A 26516-nucleotide genomic window follows, 5' to 3' on the forward strand; every position below is an offset into this window, starting at 1 on the left:
TACTCAGAACTCATGTTCACCAACTAGAATGCTCCAATTTTTGAAAGCATTTCATTACACGAAATTTGAGGTATAAATGCATCACTGTACCATCATAAGGACATAATCCTTTGATATACCCATCTCCATAAAACCTTCTGGCTTGTAACAGTAAATCACAGCCCTATTTTCATACCTCATTACCATTATGTATCTTTCCACTGACACCTGACCTTATGCATAATCAGGTATGAATTTCAAACCATATTTATAATCTAAATGAGTGCCTCATTATTTTACATAACCCAGAATGAAATAAGATTTGAGATGTAGCTGCACACATTCAGAAACACAGGTCCACAGAAAGGAAGTCATTCCCTCTAATTCATGGCTGTGAACAGCATCAAATCACACCTGTATATAGAAGCTTTGCAAGAATTTCAGGATTAGACTTTAGAAAGGATATTGCCAGTTCTGACAAAACAACACAGTGTTGAAACTGTTTGGTATGTTGTTAAAGATAAACTATGAAAGAAAAATGCAGGTACTGAGTGTATGACCTGTATTTTGAAGAAAGAACAACAGCACCAATTGCATGAAGTTATAAAACACCGGTAATAAACACGTAAATAATCTTCAGGTTTGCAACGCCAGTAGAACACAGACATCTACAAAGAAATATATATATATGTATACATGTAATATAATAAAACCATTCATTAGGGAACAAGAAACATCATATTTTTGTACTATACAAAACAGCTGTACAGTGTGGACATAGACTTTCCCAAGCTCTCTAAAATGCCTGTCAGACACCTCTCCCCATCATCATTTGCTTAACACAGTCTCTTCAGTGTCCATAGGAAAATTCTAAATGACCGTCTTGTACTTTTAAACTAAGTACTTATAGTGCAGTTTGTCTCCATATATATATACACATGCATACATATATAAAGTCACAGATGAACACATATATGTATATGTGTATATATATGAAAAGAACAAACACACACATGTACACACATACACACAACAGATCTAAACAGCTCCTCCATCCTGTGCTCTTGAATGAGTGCTTATAAAAAATCCCTGCACGCTTTGTGAAGGGAAGAGAACTTGCTGATAGCGCAGATTGAAGTCTTAAGATGGTTTCACTCCTAACAGCCCGCAACACACAATTCTGAATCACATGGTGGAATCCCATATGCCCGAAGAGAGTCTGTTGCAGGAGGTATCTTCTACCTTCTTCAGCAGCGTTGGCTTTTTACAAGGGGGCGGAGGTGGGGCTGTGATTCTTTGCTCAGTGTTGTGCAAGATTTGCTGCCAGTCTTCTCTCTCTTCACACAGCTTTCTCCTCCAATCTAGAAGCTCTTGCAGAGCCACACTCTCATTCTCTGAAAGTCTAAGCTGATGAATAACCTGTTAGTGAGAAGGAAATAATAATAATGAAAAAGGTGGATAGAGTTAATTCTCCTGGCAGTGCAAAACAGCAACATCCAGCTGAGTGATAATTCACACAGGATCCTCTGCCTCTTGTTATGGATGTAAACCTGTGGGCACGGCACATTCAGGTCCCATTTTTCTTATTTCCTTTTTCAAGTGACATGTGTAATGATGTATAAACAATAATGACTGTCAGCAAAATAACCTTCCCTTGAACTCATGAGAGGTGTTTTGTACTGCCAAGACCTCTGTGAGGAGGGAACCACCTTCTGTTCTCCATCCATTATTTGCAAAGGGCACCATGGAGCATTATAAGCTTATCCACACATTCTAGAATGATGTGTGAAACCCTGAGACTGTTGCAGTGTGCCCTGGCTTAGCCATGTTAGATGGTGAGTGGCTGTTAGTGCTCCCATTCTAATATTTACAACTAAAGAAACAAACAGATGCATGTGGGTAAGCACTCAAGTTCTACACTTTTGCTGAGGGAAAGCTACTCTCATTGGCGCTAGAGCCGAAAGAAAACATATCAAACAACCCTGTTAATAATTTGAAGCAATCTTGTCTCCAAAGGGGTTTTAAATTGTGCTGAAGTCACTGCCTCCACTCCCCATTTATAATTCTTTACACTGAAAATGAAGAAAATTAACAATTTAGAATTGACTTATTTCAATCTCATGTCTGAAAGGCACATAAATGAAGTATCAAACAGGTACCAAAAATGAAACAAATGGAAAAAAATCCCATGTCAGCAAAGGGTACATGACCACAATCCTCTGAAACACACAAAACAGACTGCCTAGAGTAGTCCATGTTTCTAACAACTTGATCTTAAAATGCCATCATATAATACTGTTATAATCACAAAATACTCCTTTACACAGAGCAAACAGCAGCTGCCAGAGTAGGACAGTTTTGCCCCTAAATGTAAATACCCAAATAGCCATAACCAAGAAATTATAACCTGTTTTGCTGCTTAAAATTAGTAATGGTACTCACCACAGACAGGTATTATCCTTAGAACCAGGGGCTGGCCCTTTACTTCCTTCAGAGAATACATTAACAACTCAAAATATAGTTTCAGTTGGCCTGAAATTATAAATTCATCTTGAAGCAGCCAAACGGTTCTGCACTAGATTCATAATCCATCTAGAAGAAACTGTTCTCACCCATTCATTTTTTTCTGTTTCAATGATTATTATTTTTGTTCAAGTCAGTTTGAAGCCCTTGTGACCACACAAGTTCACACAGCTATGAAGTCCATCTCACTGTCCTTTAAGATCTCATTACCACCCATGCAGTACAGCAGCATGGAGAACAGGTACTGAGAGCTATTTGCTTGAGGGTATTCTGTAGCAGATGGGGCTACCACCACAAAGCTAATGGCCCATGGCCCTTATCCTGCTACCTTCCTTCTTAAGGAGCTCACAGGGGCACCTAGAAGAGGCACCTACAACTTGACTATAATACCCATACTTCATCTCACACAATGGGCTCACATGAGAAATATGACCATTCTTGTCAAGGTTGTATTTGTACTCCTTGTCATAATGAGAGACAGCTGCATGTTAGTTACCATGATAAAGGAATTGTTGTGCAGAGCCCTTAAATGCTCATGAGACACTATGCATGTGGTTGGTTCCAGTTGCAAGGAGGTAGAGTGACATGAAGGGCATTTTTGCCACTGATGAGCAATGACGTTTCCAGTGTAGAAGAGTTTGCTATTTCCTGTGGTTCCTGCTGTTGGTTCATGGATTAGAAGGCACCTCGGTACAGAGGCTTATGCAGGCTTTACACTCCTGCTTCAAATGTGTCCTGTGCAAGTCAGACCTTTCACATGTGCTGTCAGAGAAGGAATCTTCATGCTTGAAGATCGACAGGGAATCTGCTTAATTTCTGGTTCCAGAGAGAAATTCATTAACCTATATAATGTCTTAATAAAAGGTATTATAGTTTCAAGCACAGTTGTAAATTCTGCATTTATAAGAAAAAAAAGAAGAAAAATGAAAAGTGTTTAAAAGACTTCATTAAAGTATATCCCAATTGCATACCACTATGAAATCAAAAATCTCTTTTATGTTTACACAAAATGCAACAGGGCATCTTGGCAACTCGAAGGAGAATGAAATGTTCCACAGATATTGTTAGAGGGAATTTTAATCCTTCCTTTTTTTCTTTTCTTTTTTTTTTTCCTCAGTGTAAGCAGGAAAGATTAGAAGTCAAATGAAAAGTTTGTAACTGGAAACTATCAAGAAAGACAGGTAAGGTAGTTTTATCCTACAGAACAGGTGTATAGTTTGGGAGGAACTGGGGTTTACTGTGGCCAATTTCTATAGATTTTTGTGGGTTTAATTTATGGGCATAACCCAGTTTAGAAAACTGGTAAACAGGAATCCAATCTTCCCAACTTAGACACCTTATTTGCATCTAATTTTAGGCACTTGATGAACCCGTATTAGGCACGCTTCTCAGAGAGGTGCTGGAACATACAAAAAGCAAGTTGTCTTAGACTGTCATTGCAAGAGTTTCACATGAAAGAGTTTCAGAGATAATCAAAGATGTGCCTGAACACTAGTAGATCAGTATAAGAAAACAGGTATTTTGAAACTGTGTTACTGGATGTGCTCAGGTAACAAAAGTTTGATAGCATGACTCTAATGAAGTATGGAGGGCTTTTGAGATTTGAAGGATGGATGAAGTATTTGAACAGAAACATTGCCACTGCTATTCTAAGAAACATAAAGGCACACAGGTGCAGGGTGGAAAGCAAGTACATTTTGCCTAGGCAAGGCAATCAACAAATGCATCCTATTTATAGCTTATAGGCACTGAAGAAGCTTTATTATACTGACTCTGCTTATGCAAGCTGTAAATTAATGTTGAGTCAGCAGTTTCACTATAGAGCTCATTTTCCACTGTACAGTGGACAAATGTTGGTTCAGTCCACTAATAAGTGTACATCTTTTATTGTGTTTTTTTTTAAAGAAGGATGGAAAAATATCTTAAATATTTAATCATTATGAGATTGATCTGGTAAGTAAGGTACAAGTTTATATTTCAAACTGGATGAAAAACGTGACGAAAATGCAGTGGAAATGAAATTGGGGAAAATGCACAAGAAATGGGAGAGCTTTAAATGAATCAATTCCTTTCATTAGATCTATTTGAATAACATGGTATCTTTTCTCTTTTCCATTCATGATTAGACGTGTGACAAGCTAAAGATTTATTATACATATTCATCATAGAAAAGATTTGCTGAATAATTTTACATGAAGCACAATGTAAAACAGCAAGCTATGTTTCTTCATTATTATTCTATATCCCAAAAAGGTATTTTGTGAAGGGTGAATGAGGTGTGTAGGAAGTAATTACTTTAAGACTACTGATCTTGAAGTTCTACAATGAGCACTGAACAGATGAATTCAACCATTAAGGGGTAGAGATCGTACCAATTGTAGACCAGGATGTTACTACTCAGTGTCAATGGTCATACATGGACAACATAGCATTTGGGCTAGACCTACACAAGCATACTGCATTTGAATACCCAGCATTTAACAGCCCTGACATCTGGTGGAAACACCACCCCTGTGTTTGGTATCCAGGGTCCTTACTGAGCAAACAAAAAAAGCTGAAGTGCCAAAGACAGTGATGCATGGAGCATGTGCAAGAAAAGAGCAAGAGTTACCAAAGCTTTTCACTGGAAACTGCAATGGATTGCAGAAGTTTAACAAGATCCATATTTCCCACTGCAAAGTATGGCAAGATAAATATAAAAATATGTGATGAGTAGCCCAGGGAAGAGATCTCAGAATTCATTCCTCCCACCTCACAGCCCAAACTGTCAGACTGCAGAAGCAAGTGCTCCCCTCCTGACACTAGGGATTTTGGTTGATGACAGAGTACCAACGGCTCCGTTCCATCAGGACACACATGAAAGGACTTCCACCATTATCTAGAGGTAAGAGCATACTGGGAAATCAGAAGATGTGGATTGGACTTCTCTCAGGTTAAAGAAGAGACCGAGTTCCCACATTCTGAGATGACACTGTGACTGCAAGAGGTGGCCTCTAAATGTAAGGAAGAAGAACTTTGGCTCCTGTGCTTTGTGCTGCCCACATGTGATTAGTATGTTAAAGCAAATCCTTCAGGGGTGAGTTCCTTTTAGGTTTAGCACACAATAGATAGTGGAGATAAAGCATTTTGGTTGTATGCTGGTGGCCGTGAAAATCTTAGAGCATGATTTTGCCTGCTGAGTTACACACATTTAAGTATTACATAGTCATTTGAGAATGAGCCCCTGAATTACCTTCTGGATTTAGGTTTCTAAATTCCGCCTAAACCTTCACTTTATGGGCTAAAGCAGACATGCTGGATTTCAACTTTGTTCTAGAACCAAGATGAGTTGCCATAAGTCAATAAATTATTTTAGTTATAGTCTTATTTCTTAGGCTAATTAAAAATCAGCAAGTTTTAAATTATGGAAAGTTGAAGGTTTCACATTTTTAAATCATTTGCAACAAAAGTTATGCCAGGTAAAAAGATTATCAGGCCCATTTAAAATTAAATTTAATTTGAGTATTCAGAGACTTGGCTCTAGTCTCAGGAAATTCATTCTGCATTAAAAAACCAAGTGCTATAACTTCACAGAGAATATTTTGTAACATTAAGAAGTAACAAGGAACTGGTGTTGTCTATTTGTGTGTCAAATGCAACACAGGCTTAATCATTAAGCTATGGCTAAAGAACTCTAACTGCCAAAGAGATTTATTAATTTGCATTAGTAGATTCTTCTGAGGATTTCACCTCATTTTGTTCTCTTCCTCACAAAATGTATAGTTTACTTTTCCAAAAATACATGCATTGTACATTAGTAGTTTTTTTGGTTGTCTATGATCACACTGATTTTTCTACTACAATTCACCAGATAATGAAAACAAATATTTAATTACATTCTTGGATGCTAAAACATACAAAAAATCATTTTCTTTGCACATCATGTAGCTCTGCATGTTTTATTACAGTTCTGGTTTTATTTGCTTCTGTAAGTTTTAGTAAAATTTCTGAATGCAGACACATAAGCACAACAAAAAAACCCAGATTTTTAAATCATGGGACAATTTAAGTACATTTATAATATATAAACCTGTGCTCCTGAGACATATGCATGAGGTAGCTAATCTGTATTTTCGCTTCAGAGAAATACTGCCAATTATTTTTTTTAATAGATTTATCAGTGCTGGTGCTTTGAAGTAACTGTCAGTAGATGCTCACAATTAATTATTACAGCATTATTACGTTTCTCTTCCATTAGTGTTTTAAACTGTTAGTAAATTTGAGGTCCCATCATGGAATCCATGGGGAGATTGAGCCTAGAACAGCAGTGATTTTACCTTTCTAAAATTTAATCAGGATCTAAAGTGAATTATGCAATAAATGTAAAACGTTGATTATAAATTATTTTAGAAATGGAACTGCCTTGTCAAAACCCATGGTTTTAATCTTTTTCAGTTTGCACACTGCCTAAAAATATAAGCAGAACAAATTTCAGCCAACAGGTGACTCACAGTTATCTTTATTAGAGCTCCCAAAAACAGTTCACAAACCCCAGGAGGTCAGCCACCTGCATATCCTCAGTTTTAAAGACAGAAGCGATCAGGATGTTCTCACCTCTTGTTTCAGAATTAAAGACACAACTTCGTTCAGTAATCCTGGAAATAATTCTTGCTGTATGTGATTATTATCAAGACCAACACGTTTTGATTCAACCTGCGACAGATATGCATCTTTCCCACAAAAATGTTTCTAACTCATTTTAATGGCTTCATCTTTCTCTGTTTTCTTTTTGCATGTGATAAGCCCCTACGCTGACTACTTCCAAACACACATCACATCTTTTTTCCAAACTACAGGACATGCATACTGCAACCTCTCAAAAAATCCTGATCCTCAAGTTTAAACAGATATGTTTGGGTTTTTTCTATGTTACAAAAAAGTATAAATCAGGAAAGGTTTGCTTTTCCACCAACTCCTTAATCAAGAAAAAATAAATGTCAGGCTACATGTTATTTAACAATACAATATTCTTTTATAGATGAAAGGGAATAGCACACAGTAAAACAAGGGTGTGACAAGCAGCCTAGGCAAGCATTCAACATAAATAAAATCAATATGTAAATTTGTGTTTGACTGGGAAACCTGCATCGGCCATGTAAAACCCCAGCAGGGAGTAGAAAGCAGCTATGATAAATGAGTTTACATGCTTCAAAATTTCAATTAAAAATCTTCACATACAAATGTACCACTGGGATCCAAACTCATTCATGTTACTGTCTTCTGAATGCTGGGATATGCATTTTTTTGCAAATGTAGACCCACTGCTCATAATAACTTGATATGTGATATGCAACAATAAAGAAATTTTAGTTAATCATACTTTTAAAATGCTGATGACTTTTCTTTGTGTTGGAGCAACCCTAAAATCTCCAAAAATGAAACTCTCCAAATGGATGGAAAATCGTTTTAGTGGAAAGGGGTAATTGGCAAAGAAGACAGGTGCTGTGTCTGGTGCAAATCTGGAATATCTCTGAAGGAGGTACGCCAGTTTAAACAGTGTTAAACATGAGATACATAACTGATATATATATTTCATTAGCTTTGTTCTATATGAGAACATGCTTTTTCTCTCTCAGTTAAAATTTCTTACTACATCAGAAGAATAAAGTACCTTTAGAGCAGGTATTCTACTGATGACATTATAACTATAGCTATAACTTTGCTGATATTTAATAATTGGGAATAATCTTAAAGTAACTTTGTGTTTAAAATAAAACTAAAAAGGGACTGCATTTCTGAACAACATCGGATCACCACAGAAGTCAGCAAGAAATGCCTTCCCTTCTGACAAGCATTTTTCATTTGAGGGACAGATTTAACTTTCTTCTAAACATTAGTCACGGGGAAATCCTGGAAGCAGGATATTCTGGTGTCAGACCACACTGGCAGAGGTATCTTTGACTGTCAAGTCCAGCCCTCTGCTACCACATGGCATTTGGAAAACTCTCAAGCTTCCTCCTAAAAAAAAAAATAATTCTACTCTTTGCCTTGGTTTGGCTTTTGAAAGTATTTTCCAGAAAAATATTTTATATTCTTCATCTGACTGCAATTCTATTTATGGTGTAAGTTGTCTGATATCCCCTCAGCCTCTTCAGGTATTTACAGAAGCATAGAATGGCTTGGGTTGGAAGGGACCTTAAATATCATCTAGTTCTAACCCCCCTGCCATGGGCAGGGACATCTTCCACTAGACCAGGTTGCTCAAAGCCCCATCCAGTCTGGCCTAGAGCATTGCCAGTGATGGGGCATCCACAGGTTCAGGCTGTTGCCATCACAGACTGCCACTAGGTAGTTTGTTTCTGGGTTGTTTTTTGGAGAGGTGAGGGAGTTTGGTTTGGGGTGATTTTTTTTTTTTTTTAATTCTTTTTTTTTAAGGAATACATTTTAGTTGCAAAAGCAGGGTGTGGTCTTCTGTACTTTTGTACTTTTCCTTCAGTGAAGTAGTAACATGCCTGAGTCCACAATATTCTCAATCAGTTAGGTTAATCATCTTCCATACACCTTGGTGGTATTTCAGCAATCAAAAAAGATATTATATCTTTGCAAAATGAAATCAGTACAGAAATCCTGAGCATAGCTCTAATGTATAATCTGTCAGAAAATATTACTACAAGGTAGGCAATGCTCAATAAAATATGACAGCACATGTTGGGGACTCTGATTATGTGAGCTGGGAATACAGTTGGACAAGCCTAAACATTCAAAACAGGGTGTATTTTATTTACTTAATTGGATCTTGTGGGTTTCAATTATTTCTTTATTATTATTATTTGTTTTGGCTGTGTTTCTTTCAGCTCTGGATTTCTGATATCAACTACAAAATGATACCTTCTCAGAGTGACTAAAACATCAATGAATATTGAAATACACTGGGGTTTTTTTTTGTCTAAGATAGATAACATTTCTATTTCCAGATAAAACTGACTACACAATGCTCTTTTAAACTTTCAGAGCATCCTCCTAATTCACCTCTGACACTTGACAAAAAGATTATATTCAGGACAGCAACTGTACTTTTCTTAAGATTGAGTTCTGAAAACAAATCATTATTGTAGAACAGCCGACCTAACAATGCTGATACCACCTTGTACATAATCTAACAAAAAATACCAGAAAAACCTGAATCATGTTGCTACTTAATTGATCACTGCTGCTTTGTGGTACTAATGGGGATATTTTACTTTATCAGTTAGAGATTAAGTTTGCCACAATGCTTTTGAAGCAATTACAAAAAACAATCATCAACTCATATTTGCTAATGTTATGCATTATACTTTCTTGTTTAAAAACACTACATTTACAGTCAAACAATATTAGGGGCAAACACCACTTAATTTATAGTCTGTTAGCAGTCTAAATCTCTGCTGATCTACATGTATGTGGCCGTGTGTGACAGCAAGAGAATGAAGGGTAGAGGGAACAATTTATTGTCTCTCACATCAGGCACTTCAGGCTAAGTCGTAAGCACAGTTACTCTCCTCAGGTACTGTCAGTGCAGTAGTGGACCACATTCCCATTGAACTCAAATTTGAAGCAGCCTTTTGAGGTGACCCATTGGCCATCGTGGCATACCAAGGGGAATAACAACACACTTTAGCCAAACACCTGAGTTTAGGGTGCACACAGTGATGCCCAGGAGGTTTTGTTTTCTTCTACCAGGGGAAAATGCAATGAGGATGAAGCAGTAGAGACAGAAAAGGGGCCTCAAATGCATAGGGAGCTAACTGTTGCATCTCCTGGTTCAAAGATGACAATCTGTTCTTTTTGTTTTGGAGGTCACAGCAGTCCAATCTAGGACATACTTGCTGAAGAGAGGGGCATCACCCCTCCGAGAGCCCTAGATACAGATATTGCATCTACCGATGAATTTATACTATGTGCTACCTTGTACCATTTAATCTATAAGGCACATGTTTTTGACTTAAGTTTTCTAAAAATAAAGCTGCAGTGTGTTATAAGATCTGACTTTTGTCTGTACGTGCTATTACTAAGAGAATTCTTTGACACTACTGTCAAAACAATAAACAAAACACAATTCAGGGGATATACTGATTCAGATCAATGATAAATATGTAACATTCTATGTTCTTTATTGGATGCCATATGTTTACAAAGGCATTAGTAATTTTTTTTTATTACACCAGACTTGATTGCCACATTTTGCTTCAAAGATGATAAAAGATTACTTCCAGCTAATAGGCAAACATGACAGACATTAATAATAACTGTTAGAGCCCAGTGTTTAGAACTGTGACAATGGGCGGGGGATAGCAACACAATGCATTCTTGACTATTCATTATTTTAAACTTTTGAACAGTCAACAAAAGAAGTGATTTGCAACAAATATTAAATCAAGTAGGAACAAAGAAGGCCCTTGAAACTATAATGAATGTGCGGCTCTTTCTGAGGGAAGAGGCTGCTGAAAGCAATGAGATTTCATGAAATAAGAGCCATAGCTTAAGCTATAATGAAACAATAAATATATTCTTCACGAATATGAAAAGACATTTCCAACTTTTCATTGTCAGATGTTGGCTTCTATATTACTGTAATCTGCCAACCTGCACTATGGGATTTAAACAAAACAGAAGAGAGAAGACTGCAGATTTTTTAATATAACAATATGTGAAAAAATAACAATCATTTTTTATCTTACCTCTTTGAGCATGTGACAGATAAAACATGTTTCAAAAATGGGTAACCAAAATCTTACCCCGGGGTGTATTGTATGCCTCATATTACTTAACCTACTAGGATGCCAAGCTGCTTGCTTATTTATGTCCTGTCCATAGGATGCAGTGACATCATCTGATTACAAATAAGCCAACATTCAGCCATTAGAAAGCCAAACAGCACAAAGAGGCTTTGCACCTTTTAGTGGGAAATTTTCTACCTTCGTCTCAGATGCCTGAATCTTCAGACTATGGTTGCAAACCAACTTGCATAGAAAGCACCCTATAAATGTAAGTGGATTATTACAATTATATTTATTTTATGGAATATAAAACATCACATTGATGTGTGTATGAAGATGAATATCATATTTGAAACATCACACAGACTTTCCACATTTTCACTCCTTAGCCTTTTTACTCCACCATCCCATGCTCTGCCCTTGGTTCTTTTTTTTTTTTTTTTAAACTTCCTTTTACTTGCTTTCCTCGAGTCTCTGTATTTTTTTTTTTTTGCCTCTCTGGCTCTTCCTTCTTTCCTCTTTCTAAATCCCCTGTTCCATTTTATTATTTACCTTCTCTCTCAGTAATTTTATTCTTCCTCCAGCCTTACTTCTCTGAATCATCCTTTATCTGGTCCTGTTTTACTCCCCACTCGCGCCCCACACACACACTTATTATTACCCTAGTCTTTAATCTGCCCCTCACTTCCCATCTGTTCATTATCTCCAGGTTGTCCATCTCATCCCGTTACAAATAGACCATGTTGTTTCTTGCTGCCCACATAAGAAACAAGGAGTGTTTAAGCTGGCCTGCTTTTCTTCATTCCACTGTATCTTTCTCACACCACATCCCACTTTGTAGTGAATGTTAATAACAACTTTAAAATATTTTTTACCAAAGAAAAAAAAAATACAGTCCTGGATCTCTGAAAAAGAAGATGGTGGGGCCACTTAGCTTTTACGTGAGGTGCTACAGATACAGTCTTGCTTTTGCTGGCTTTATTTCATCTTGCTGCTGTTGCTGACAGCAACTTGTATATTTCAATAGTCTTTATGCTCTATCTATGTTTAAAAAACATACACATAGGAGCTATAGAGAACAGAGGAAGAAATAAATACAGCCTAGAGAACAGACCCCATTGGACTGACTGAGGAATCGAGAAATGCTTTATATAAAAGAAAAAAAGCAGAGAGATAATATTTTATAAAGCTTTTTTATTTTAGAGGCGGTTTTGAGCTTCAGACCCCTCTAAGCATTCTCAACATTTGTAGACTGTCCTGTATGCTTTGGGGTCACTTCCTGGAGTGTGACTGAATAGAAATGACAGTCCTAATAAAATTTTCTATCATCTAAGCAAGATTATGATACAACTGACCAGAAGAAACCTCACTTCTATTTTGGCGGTTTCTTTGTCTCTGGAAGGAAATTATGGGATAAGAATACAAGACTACAAATGAGGGCACATTTGGAAGTCCCTAATGTTTAAACAAATCCCTGAAGCAATTTGAAACAATAAGCATTTAAATAATTTTAAATTAGTAATTTTAAAACAAGTTTGGAAAACTAAGTTTCCTAGTTTTCTGCTGTTCAGGGAGCAAGAGGTGCAGCACAGCCACCAAAATGTTTCTTGTGGAAGCTGAGTTAGATGCAGTCCTTGCAGCTCATATATGTGGGCTGAGTTGCTAAGGGCAAAGTAGGGTTTTTTTGTAAGGGTAGATCAGGATATTGTTTCTTGCAGTACCATTTTAGCATATATTTATAGTTCACATTTTGAAGATTTCCTTGACTAGGATGTTTTGGTTCATAAGGAAAGCACAAAATACATGGAGGCTGGTGTACTGGGTTGGTGAAAATATGTGTGGCTCTTTGTTAACAAAAGTTTCTTAAAGATCTACTATCCAAACAAACTAAAGCTCATTAAACTTCTTGATAACCAGGTTGACCCCCAAATTCATGGTTCAGTTTTCATCTTCATTAAGGATGAAAATCATGCTAGTGTTATATCAGATGTTAGGTTCATTTTTTATGTGGTACTTACTTGCAACCTATAGATTATAATCACTTGGAAATCTACAACTCTACAGCCACAGAACAACATACATGAAAAGTTAAAAAAACCTCATACTTTGCTGTTCTTTTAACATATAAGACTTTTTTCTTTTGATGCAAGTTCTTTCATTTCTGATGTGACAAAAGTCAAACTTAATACTCTTCACCATTTTTTTTAGCAGGAGAAAGAATTTTATTCCATAACTTCCAAATGAGAAAAAATTTTTTAGTATTTTAATATTTTTTACTTTTTTGTCCTTTTTCATTCTGATAAGAATTGACCTTTAAGTAATTATTGCACTAAAAGTGTAGCATTTATCGCCAACGGTGAACTTTTTTTTTGTTTGTTTTCAGCAGACTTTGCTGTAGAGAAGATCAGTTAAGTTGCTGAGTTCATATCTGCATGATGGAAGCAACTTGGCAATTGCTTCCAAAAGTGTTAGAAGATTGATCCTTACGATCCATGTTGACAGATAGTGAGCTGAAGACTTTGCTCTCTGAAGTGTGTAGGCTTGCAGTGTGCAAAAGTCTCAGGCAGTGATGCAGGTAATTATGACCTGATGTGACAACATGATGGCACCATAAGCCACAACGCCTAAAATTTAGTTGGATGTATATGAGCCTGAGTTCCTGTGACAAAAACGAAATTACCTCCTGTCACTTCAGTAAAGGAACTAGCAGGGGGGTAAAAAAAAAAACCAATCCCATAAATATTAGAAGTCCCTGAAAGCTAATGAACCAGCTTCCTTTAGCTGAAATGACAGAGTGTCTGCCAAGAAATCCAAGGACCCAGTCTATGTTTCTTTCTCAAAAGCAATTAGTCAATCGGTACCTTCACAGATCTGTGAAACAATCTGTCCTATTTCATACATCTGTGCAAAAATTACTTTGAAGTGATAAGGTTACTGCCTGGCAAAGCCTTTTACAATAGGGTTGTACACTGTGAAAGTCACCAGCAGCATGCTAAGAAATGTCAACTATAATTAAAACCAATCATTTTCAAATATATGTCATGCTTGGAAATGGTGAGGAATGCTTTTTACGGTAAGAATTCTCAGCCCTGTGAGCACAGACTTCTTCTAAGATTTTTTTATTTATTTATTTTTTTTTTTTTTTTGGTGGTAGGAAGATTTTTTTCTCTCTCTTTTGGCAACACCATTTTGGAAGATGTTTATTCATTAAGGCAATTGTATCAAAAATCACAGAACTGCATGTTTCTTCTCTAAACTTGTCACAGTCCTTATTGAGCTGCATTTAAAGGTTGTCCCTGCATGTAATTTTGAGTACATGGCATGGAATCTATTTTAAAAAATTGTGAAGCACTTTGGCAAAACATCTATTTACTGAAAAATGACATTTCCAAGTACTGAATTGAAATTGTGTTCAGCTTTTGGCAAGCAGTTTTGGAAAAATCAAAATTACAAGTTTGTAAATGGTTAAAGGCTTGTTTCTAAACTAGAGCATTTAATTTTTGCAGACTAATTTCACATAAGGATACAGTTTCCATTTGCAAAGAAAAGGTAATGGCTCCCCTGTAGCCAGTTCATTTAACTCTCCATGTAGTAATTTAAACATGATCCTCCTTGGTCACAGACAAGCTTTTTAGCAACAGAGGTATAAAAGTTCTCCAGGACAAAACTGTCTCACTGTGTGAGGTTTAGAGCAAAACTGGAGCGATGTCTGGGACTTGGATTTTTCATTTACTAGACAGCGCTCTTTGGCGACTCTCATGCCTAATAAGTATTTGGCTGATCATTAAAAAATGTAACAAAGACAATTGGAAACATTGCTTTGAGTCATCTTCATAATCCCATATCCTTATCCAGTATACTGATCTGGAGTAATACACCTCTAAGTCTTCACTGCTTTTGTGTACAAAAGGATGGTATAATGATACATTTATTCTATGAGGTTCATTGTCATGCAACTCTTTCTGCTATGAATGAATATCTTGAAAGAGATAACATCTTGGTCCTCTGAAAGTGAAGAGACACATTTCCTGCCTGAAAATAGCATCTTCACAACCAGCAAGTTTCATAAAATTTGAACTCTACTATGAGAACCTTTCAGGATGATTATCCTCCCAGCAAAAAAGTTAAGAGTAAATTCATTACTGTCCTTAGCTCAATACAAACCTGTAAGAGAAATCTGTATTTTTCAGTGACAACACACAAATTTCAACATGCAGCTACTATAGTTTTTTTCTCTTTTACTGGTTCTAGTAGACCATCAATGAAATATTTACCTGACTAGTGTGGCTCTCCCTATGTCTTTGAATCGATGAGCCTGCTGTATTGCTGGCCGACAGTCTTGAATATTCATTTTCGTCTGGTAAACCTAAAGAAGAACAATACTACTTTATAATCTGTCATTTATGCATTAGCTGATTACAGCATAAGAGTCAAAAGACCTTGATGTGCTTTATTAAAATAGAATGATAAAATCACACATTTGCCTGGATATTTACTATTTCCATGCTTACTGAAACTGGAACAGTTATTGTTTACCAAGTATGAAAAGCATCATAGGTATGTGTGCTGGTTTACAGAAGGAGCAACTGTACTGAATGAGCCTACAAATAACACATTACCAGGCTGGCCAGGGATTCCTCCTGCAATGCAGAAATCCCTGGCTCCTCTTCCCCTGGCTCCTTTTCATCACAGAAGCAAAGCAAAGGGAATGGAAAACAGGCCTGTGGTCTGCTCTCAAATTAGTGTCTTTAGGTTACACAAGAAGTTGATAGTAGGTCCAGGACTTACAACTTCATCTCCTCAGTACAGAGTTTTTGGTAATAATTCTTGTATTTATTGTGCACTCTCCATACGGGAATTAGCTGCCCAAAATTTAGGTGTGTAAGAACCATTCATCCCATGTAAAAGAGACAGGTAGTCTCCTTCTCCAGTCAAGAGAAACAAACACCTCTGCATAGTGATCCTAGAGTAAGGCTCATTGCCACCACTTCATAACTTTTGCCAGAGTGTGAAGACCATTCACATAGCACTACAAAGGATCTTAAAGGTGGGATGAGGGGAAGCAAACGCAGAAGCAGAAACACAGTGAGTCCATGATAGGCATTATTAAGCCCCTCACAAACAAGAATGAAAGACACCATAGTAGGTCTGATACCCAAGAATTTTGGTATTGCTTTGTATAGCATATATTAAAAATTTTCATGCTACATCCATAAACAGCATATCACTACTCCATCTTCCGAACAAAGCTAGCCACCAAGAGAACAGAATTCATCCTAGTAAGAGATATGCAAGTTGAATTGTTTTCAGTAGATCACCTGAGATTTACTAACTAGAAATGGATAACATCTAATCTGAAGAATTTGATTAGACTAGACATCTACCTTCTGTAGAAGCTAAAACTAGGTAAGGTGATTCTGGGACTAGACATGTAACTCTAAAATAAGAAAAAATGAGGCAAGCCCTACTCTTTACATACTATACACAACACACACAGAATTATATGGAAACAAACCAGAGTTCAAATGCAATGAATCTTAAACTACTAATGGGATTATGTACTGCACTAAACACATAATTCTGTTTCATGTTCATGTTCAGTTTCTTGTTCAATCAAGAAACTGGCACAGAAACACACTGTGAAACATGCTTGTCATAAAACCTGCTATTTTCTGTATTAAAAATGGGGGTTTAATAGTTTTTAATTTTGACAAATGAGCATTAACTCTTACATAGTTACTGATTTAACTCATGAAAATATCGATTGCATGAACAATCCAATAAAATAACATGACTTTGCAAGGGAAATAAATCAAGAATTTTAAAGAGAATGAATGATCCTTATTCCTTTTTGGCCTCTCTACTCTGCTTTCAGTTCCCCCCTTATAATGACGCATCTCCACTGCTTTCTAACTAGGGACAGCTGGGGTTTTTGTTATTCTGAATAAAGCTTACGTAAAACATTCATAAACATGGATCTTTTTCTACAGCTTCAAATCATCTCAAATCCCTCTGGGGACACACAGGCAGTGAAGAAGGTGGAATCCCTGCTTGCAACTCAGGAGTCAGGTCAAATCTTATGAGAATCCAGCATTTCAGTCCTTTTCTGCTGGCGCAAAGAGGATGTCTGACCCTGTTCTCTCAATGATTTGAACTATGTGTTGCTTCGAGGTGGAGTTATCACTCTTTGAAGCTGGTCCATGATATATTAGGTATGTACTGGAGCAAGGTCTGATGTTCAACGTCTCCAGTATACTAGGTTTATAAAATGTATGTATTCCTTTCTTACCTATATTAAATTCATTGTCTTAAAATTCTCCCTCAGCAAAATTACGTATTTTTGGACAAACAGAATGCTTGAAATAAATTTCCCTCCAAGAATCAGTTTTTGTCAAAACAAGTCATAGAATCATAGAATAGTTAGGGTTAGAAAGAACCTTAAGATCATCTAGTTCCAACCTCCCCCCTCTTTTTCAAATAACAAAAAGTAGGCGTTATTTATTTAATTCAAATAAAATATATATTGCAAAATATTTGCATGAGTCTAGACCACCACAAATGAATGAAAATATTTTCCTAGGCCAGCAGCATGTTTTGAAAAAGACACTGCTTTTGCACTGTATTAATACATTTTAGGACGTACTGTCCATGACAGCCTTAAGCTAAGAATAAGGTTATCAATGATTTTCTGTTTATTTCTATGAAAAGTGCTTTGATAAGAGGTCTTATCAAATAAGTGAAGTTTCTATGTACAGCAACAGCACATCATCACAGACATGGCAAGCAGAGGCTTAGTGGAGTTTGGAAAGATAAATGGAGCAGTTGATTACATTCTGAGAGTTTTCCTTTATATACACCTAAGTAAACATTCGGATACCACAGGTGTGCACTGAATAAGACCTTGCTTAATTCAGCACAAGGTTGGAAGCATTGGTTTAGCAGGGGCAGAACTACATGAATCAGGGGTTCTGGCTGAAGCACAAATTGCACCATCTGTACTGGGCTTTCTTGCAACTATTCTCAAGTTACCAAAAAGAAGTCTAATTTAGAGCTTTTTTTTTTTTTCCTAAATTATGCTTGCTAACATTATAACTGCAGTTCTATGTAGTATTGAAAATGATAGCAAGGAATATGATTCAATCTAACTAGAGAAGTTACTCCTCTTTTTTTTTTTTTTTTTTTTTTACATGATCAAGAATACAGCCTTGTGTCAAGCAGTATCTGGATTCAAACTGGAAATCCAATCCTTTAATCACTTACTCTCTGTAATTCCTTCTCTATATTGCTTCAAAGGAAGATCCCACAATCAATCCCTGATCTTTTTCCTATACTTCCTATTTCCCATTTCTGCCTTGTTCTCAGATAAATAGCTTGCATCTCTCAAATATTGAGATCTAAATTACTGGACATTTAGAAGAGGTTCTGAGGTTCCAGAGAACCTCCAGTCTCGCAGTCTTTGATACCCAAAAATTGGTAACCACCTCCTGGCATCCAACAGCCACCACACCCACCCTAGTCTCTGGGTCTTTGCAACTCTAGTCATACATCATTCCCAAACCTTCTAACTTTCTCCATGATTCTGCATTCACACATAGGCTGGATCTACTAATCAGCTCCACTTGATACACTGGCTGCTATAGTACGAAAGAGGCATGCATCAGCATGAAAGGTAAGATGTAAGGCTCTGTACTCAGCAGAATGTAGCCTGCATCACAGTGGCATGCCCCATTTCTGTTAGGTTATCTGCTGTGACACCTCTCCCATTCTGCAACTTGTTGCCTGAAGTGTTTAGATCTGGTGGTGAGTTTCAAGACAATATATAGCCGACTGGAGCACACAAGTGATTTGCTTAGTCAGAATGGCTACCTTCTTGACAGCTAACATTAGAAAAAAACTAATCCCCTTACATGAACAATGCATAGAGCTTTTGGTGAAACAGAGAGATTCTTAGAGCACACTTACAGTTTATACAGACTCTGCATATCAGCACACTCTTTGTGCTGATCTGCATAAACTATACAGTGGGTCCATTCACATGGATTTCCAGATGCAAGCAGGAATAACCAGAGAGGCTTCCTTCGAGGGACAGCAGTTTGCCAGCAGAGTTGGATGAACAGGACAGCATGTGCCTGTACGACCATTAGTCACAATGCAGCACAATGCTCCTTTGGTCCAACAGGGCTGTCTCATCTACACAGTATGTACTTTAATTTTCACTTGGGTTACACAGTGTAAGTACCTCTATGACACACTCCACTGGGGGTAAAGAACTCTCAGATATCTGGGGATTTTCTTCCTTTCACTAATCAAAGGTTAGGTCACCTCAGTCACTTACTATCACTTATCAGAAAGCCAATCATATACTGGGCTGCGTCAAAAGAAGCGTGACCAGCAGGTCAAAGGAGGTGATCCTGCCCCTCTCCTCTGCTCTCGTGAGACCCCACTTGGAGTATTGTGTACAGCTCTGGTGTCCTCAACATAAAAAGGACATGGAGCAAGTCCAGAGGAGGGCCACGAGGATGATAAGAGGGCTGGAGCACCTCCCGTATGAAGACAGGCTGAGGAAGTTGGGGCTGTTCAGCCTGGACAAGAGAAGGCTGCGTGGAGACCTCATAGCAGCTTTCCAGGATCTGAAGGGGGCCTACAAGGATGCTGGAGAGGGACTCTTCATCAGGGACTGTAAGGATAGGACAAGGGGTAATGAGTTCAGACTTAAACAGGGGAAGTTCAGATTAGATATAAGGAAGAAGTTCTTTACTGTAAGAGTGGTGAGGCACTGGAACAGGTTGCCCAAAGAAGTGGTAAATGCTCCATCCATGTCAGTGTTCAAGGCCAGGTTGGACAGAGCCAACATGGTTCAGTGTAAGGCATCTCTGCCCGTGTCAGGAGGTTGGAACTAGATGATCTTTAGGTCCTTTCCAACCCTAACCATTCTATGATTCTATGATTAGAGTTGTCATATTGAAAGGTTTCACTTAATGACTTATACATTGGTACATTTCACATAATGTCCTGTTCATCCACATTCTATTAGGTACTAGTTGGAAATGACAACAAATTTCAGCATACTTTTACCTTGCCGTGTTTGTCTTATAACAGAGTATCTGCTGTTTTGGGTGATTTAGGATTGCAGCTTTCAGCATTGTAACATAAAAGGTTATTATAGGTTTTATGATTATTATTCTTTGTGTTTGGACAAGAAATAGACTAAAAACTCTGGTAGATGTGGAAGATTTGTGTCAAAAAGGTCACAGATTGACAGCACAGTGTGATGTAGAGAGATATAGAAAGGTGTTACTCCTAAAATTAAGCTAAAGAAAACCAAACATAAACATTATATAAACCATTATATGAAATGAAAAAGTAACTTCTATTAAAATTCTAAACTAAAAGCAGTGTTATATCCTTAGGATTTATGTTTTTAGGATGTCAAAAAATTCCATTCTTTCTGTCATTGCTCTTGCACCATTTTGATCATCTTGTTGCAATGATAAAAAAAAATTGTCATTCACTAGTAAGGACCTTGTAGCAAATGGAGACCCTGATTTTCCATTTTCCATCCCATCTGTATTGATTACAGGATCAGAAATCTCAAATCTCAGTCCTCCATGCCTCAGGCTGTTTACAGACTTGGAGCTGAGCTAATTACAAATTCCTCAACATAGGCTGTTTTATTTTCTTCACATTCAGCTTTTATTGGAGAGGGGCTTATCAGTTCACACATACTAAGTTAAGCCAGTTCCAGAAACACAGGTATTTCACCACTCAGAAGATTCCAACTAGACTATATCTTAAAAAGCTCTTTAAAGGAAACACTTCAGCAATTTTATGTTAGAAGAGCTTTGGGATTAAAAACTGCTTACCATTTGATACTGAATTTCCATTTTCAGCAGTCACAGAACTGGACAATGGATTAGACGACTGAATTCCATGGTTGTTTGCATTTTTATCCTGGGTTTCTGATCCAGTATCTGATGTATTTGGATCTTCTCTGCTCCTCAAGTTCAGATTAGTTTCAGCACCTGACACAAACAGAGAAAAAGCTCGTCAGCTTTCTATTAACTAGTGGCTTTCACATATAAGTAGAAAAAACTAACACAGAGAAAACAAATTATTAAATTAATATAATTAATCACTAAATTCACAAGTCCAGTGATAAATGTAGAAGGTTCAAGGCAGTGATTTTTTCACGGTTTGTTTTTTTGGGTTTTTTTTGCTAGTGTTACACTTATAGCCATTTAAAGTTTATGGAAGTGAAAGGCATTAGAAAATTTCATTTGTACTGTTTCTTTTCACACAAATATCAGCTAATAAAACTCAACAAATGTTTGTATTGCCTCCATTTTAGACTTTATTTCACAGGAGCTCCTATAACCACTGTGATCATCACTGCAATGCCTTTCACAATTGTATTAGTTGATTATAGCAACAGCTATAACATGGGTTTATTTTTTTCTCTTATCTCATCCTACAAGAAACAAAATGGCTTTTGATGTGAAACCATATGTAGGGAGATTCCTCTCAGCAGAGTCTCCCTATAGCCATTATTTACCCTGCCCCAGGGCTCCCCAGCCATCAATTGTCATTTTCTATAAAGTTCCAGGTTTTCATGTCATAGCCTTTTAGTTAAATTTATTCAAGACATCAAGAGAAGGTCTGATCCTGTAGGAGTTTCCGAGTGATGTACAATGCACAGGCATTTCTTCAAAGAGAAAGGCAAAAGCTTTCTCTTCTTCAGCCTCTGACGGCACAACTATGCAGAGCAGAAGAGCTCACAGCAAAGTGCCTGGAGCTGGCTTTGAGCTTGCCTGGCTTTGTCAGCCCAGTGCACCACAAGAAACAGGGCTTAGCCGTCAGCTGTGCCAGAGCATCGCTCCCCACTGGAGTTTGGGGGCCAGAGGCAAGTTTGGAGCTGGGAGACTAGATTATGAACAGATGGGGATGGTAGGAGGGACTCCCACTTCAATTCTGGTATCTCTGGATATCCCCACTCCACCCCTGTGTGGTAGCGCTGATGAAGCTGCATGAAATGCTGCACTGGCAAGGCTATGCATTGTTTGATGGATTTCTCTCTCTTTTCAGTGTTTGTTTTCATTTAGTGATGAACACATATGCATACTTTTTCTTTGCCATAATCAGGTTTGTTTCATGGAAGACAAAGCTGAATTCAGTTCTCTCTGTTTAGCTCCATTTCAGTTTTTCTAATTCCATCTACCCTCTCTGAGAGCTAACCTTAGCTGTGGGACTGACATATTATGGCTGACCTGGGTGCAGACGCCCTTATTTAGCACTCAAAACTGGATTTTTTTTCTTCCAATAACTATTCTTTTATTTTGGTTGTGTCTATTTAAGCTTTGTCATAATGACAGCAATAACTAATGGAGGTCAAAATACTAGCTATTAAAACCAACATTACAGTGTTTGTCCATGCTTCCAATGACATCCTCGGCTCTCCCAGAGATAGAATATTCTTATGAGTCTTGAGCACATGAGCATTTTTCAAGGAAACAGGAAAAACATTTTTTTCACCACGAACAGATACTTTGCCTGCAGATTTTCAAACCTATGTTAACTGCGTGGTCAATTTTTCATATTTATGCCTGAACTGAAAAAAAAATACCACCTGGTTTAAAAAGTACCAACATTTAAAAAATGAATTAATGAAACAAAACCCATACATCCATTCTGATTAACATGAAATGTTCATTTCAGTGAAAAGGGCTTTCTTATTTTTGTTTAGCTTTCAGTTATCTAACTCTGAATCTTTCTTAACATTTCCTCTTCTAACAAAGAAGCTGTCTTGAAAAGTCAAAAATCTCATTTTCATGCTGTCAGAATAAAATACAGCAATTTTTTATTATATTTTTTTTGCTCCCTCATTCCCTGATCATTATCTTTTGCCAGATGTGATTGGAGTGTTTCAGTGGCAGTTTCACAAACTGCCTATTTAGGCAAATGTGCTCTGCATTAAAAAAATTAGGCCAGCTCTACCCACAGCAACTGACTTGGGAGAGGTGGTAGAACCAGAGTCTGAGCTGGAAAATGCATACAGGACAATTATAAGAGCATGCCTGATTTAGCTTTTGTACAAGCAAGTTGACTGCAAAATGCAACTTTGCAGCTCATATTAAATTTGTCTGAAAAGGAAATGTCACTTTTAGATGTTAATAGTCAGTGCACTTGCCTATAGATCATAATCCACCTACATAATTATTGTGTCACCTTTTACATAAAGAGTCTTGGGGGAAGTGGCTGGGATCCTTATTTTTCTTGATATCCGAAAGATTTATTGATTTGCCTGACATCTGCAATTCATTTGAGAATGTGCAAGTAGAAAGACTTTTTCTTGCATTCCTATTTGTGGAAGCCTTTTGTTTCATAGGTACGTTATATATCTTTTCATGGCATTCATAATGGGCTCTTGGAAAAAAATTAGGTTATCTTTTCTCCTTTATATGTGTAAGATGAAATCCTACAAATAATTGTGGCTAGCTGCTATTCAGCTAAAATATCTTAAATTGGCAGAAACAAGTAATGGATAGATATGCAGCACATATTTTGAAACAGCTATCTAGGTAGGTATCTGTTATCACATTTGCTTTATTCAGTCACTGTAAGAAATTTACACCCTTAGTTTCTAAATAGAAAACTAGATAGAGAAAATATACTTCATAGTGCCTTATTTAATTATCTTGGGGGTGAGAAAGAAGCCTATGTTTTGAGTTCTGTTTTGGGTTTTTTTGGTTTTGTTTTGTTGGGTTTTTTTCCAGATAATCTGAATTATATAAAGGTACTTGTGCTAATTTCCTATACATAGTCATCTTCAGCTCCTCACTGGAGCAATTCATGTGAGTCTATGGAAAAAGTATAACTGCTTATGTTGGCTATCTTCAAAGACACCCTTGGAGAAGCTAGAGTATATCCCTGGCAAACAAGTACTGTTCATTTATTTTGCACTTTGTACAAAATAGGTGAGTTTGTGCAAGAGGATGCTTTAGTCAGGTGTAACCAGTGTCCTGTCCCAGTGCTGTGAAATTTACCTAGGATTACTGGATAATTTATGTTGTAAAGGACCCCAGGAGATCCCTTGTGCACCACTGCTCCAAGCAGGGCCAGCAGTGGGATCAAGCCAGGTTGCTCAGGGCTTTGCCCAGCCAATCTTGGAACCCTCCCAAGGATGGAGCCTGCCCAAACTCCCTGGGCAGCCTGTCCCTCTGCCTGCCTGCTGCCCTGCCTGTCCTCTTGTGGGAGAGGTTTCAGCACCCAGCCTGAGCCTCTCTCATTTCAGCTCATGCCTGATGTAACTTCTTGCCCTGGTGGGCACAGGTGACAGCCCCTGCCCAAGCTCCTGTCCATGCTCCTGCTGATGCAGCCCCAGATGCTGCTGGCCATCTCTGCTGCCAGGGTACAAAGCCAGCTCCTGCTCAGCTCCACATTATGTCAACTTTCCCCTGCTGCTGTAAGCCCCTGCAGAGACAGATGTGCACTGCTCTCTCATCCCTTATCAACTTTCTGAAACTATCAGAAATACTTTAGGAGAGGGGAAAAGACAAAATTACGGTTCCTACAGATGAGCATCTTCATCAACAAGCTGAATGTTAGGTTTTTGTTCAGACTTGTGCTCTGCTGTTCTTATCAGATGGATAGATTCTTCACTAAACTTAAACGTTTTTTAATTATTTTTTTTTTAAGTAACAGCATCTTAACACTTTCCAGGTAGTAATAAATGTTATTTGAAGAGTCATCCATACCTACTTATGAAAGACTCGCTACAGAGAGGTGTCAGATGTAAGATCACAGTGGGAATTCATGATTATAAAAGGAATACAAGCTTTAAGTGAAAACCTACAGACTCTTTGCAACAGTGAACAGTATCTGGATTATTATTTTGGTTAAATTGAATTTTCCAAAAAGATACCTCTAACTCAGTCAAAGTCTGCTCTGAGTAATCTTGCAGTTAATGAGGATATATGGACTACAAGGATGTATGGATGTTTGGACCGAGGGCACAATTTGCTCCTCAACTGCAGCACAGTTACTAGGTGGAAGCAATCACATGTACAGTGCTTTTAATCAGAGTATGACAAATCAAAGTGTAACAATTATTTCCGTACAAGCAAGCTCTGTATTCCAACAAATCCATAATTAATTACATCAACATTACTGGAAAAGTGTAAAAGGAAAAGTATACAAAAGAGGCAGCTCACAAAATCTGCATTTGCTTGTTGTTCTCAGTGCTCCTAGAAGAGATTGAGTTTAAGATTCATGACAAAGTTATAAGGCATAGGATGGACTGAAATGTCACTTACTTTTGGAAAAAAAGTCTGAGTACGGCAATCATGGGAATCACTTAATAGATCTGCTTTCTATTTTCCTTATTCAGTCATTATCTCATTCTTGAAAGAAACCCAATGCACTGAAAGTCTACATGATATAACTTTCTTGTCAAAAGAATAACTTCAAATCTTTTAACTGAGCTATGAGTTCCAAATATCCTATTATAAATCTCTTTTTTTCTCAAACATAAAATGTAGGATCCCAAACATCATAGTTACTTCATAAGCAGTATTTCGGCTGAATTAATATTCTCATCAAATTATGAAATGGGCCAGTATAGCTTCTATTCAGATGACAGATTAAAGAACAGTACAGAAATATCTTGAGAAACTATTAATTTTTTAAGAAAATTATATATTTAGCCTATTTAATAAAGTCTAAAGCAAAGTATAAATCAATGGCTGGTATTTTGGTGGAATCACCATAGACTCTTTTTGCAGCAAGACACGGAAAACCAGTATGCTATTAAAGGCTCAAGAGTAACTCACCTGCTTGGTTTGTATTTTTCTTTTCTGTCAAAGCCCTTGGTTTTGCTCTCATTTCTTTAAAAGTAGGTATACCCATGATGTATATCTGTCCCCAAATATTCTTTTTTCAAATAGTTCTTCTTTTAACATTTAGTGCTCATTTACAGTCTGACTGAAAACTCATTAATAACAACAGAAGGCCTCCACTGCTTTCAACGGATTTTGGATTAGATTCATGCTTACCTTGGATGCTTTGTGCGGCACTGCCAAAGCACCAAGGGATTCATAATACAGAGTAAACACAGAGGGCCTCTTGCTTTGTCTATTCTGGTTATTCAAATGTGATCAAAACTGTTCTCTGGCCCTGAGGCAAATGGTAAGAGACCTATGTCCACGCTACTGCACTTTGTTGCCATCCACAGCAGATAGGCTGCACCAAGTTGTCTAGTGGAAACAGTCCCTGGCCAGTGCCATT

The 26516-nt window shown here is 37.4% G+C and overlaps 1 protein-coding gene across 1 annotated transcript in view; it reads right to left on the reverse strand.

The window, feature by feature from the left end:
• Positions 1 to 1164: 1164 nt before the first annotated feature.
• Positions 1165 to 26516, reverse strand: part of MYO16 (myosin XVI) — a gene marked incomplete at its 5' end in the record, with an annotated part of 102294 nt that continues 76942 nt past the window's right edge. The window contains 3 exons of the mRNA XM_010022652.1: positions 1165 to 1398; positions 15512 to 15603; positions 21101 to 21259. Of these exons, the coding sequence (XP_010020954.1) occupies positions 1165 to 1398; positions 15512 to 15603; positions 21101 to 21259 (485 nt within the window). The remainder of the gene's footprint in view (positions 1399 to 15511; positions 15604 to 21100; positions 21260 to 26516) is intronic.

Source organism: Nestor notabilis, unplaced genomic scaffold (genome assembly GCF_000696875.1).
Source record: "Nestor notabilis isolate BGI_N333 unplaced genomic scaffold, ASM69687v1 scaffold5159, whole genome shotgun sequence".
NCBI lineage: Eukaryota > Metazoa > Chordata > Aves > Psittaciformes > Psittacidae > Nestor > Nestor notabilis.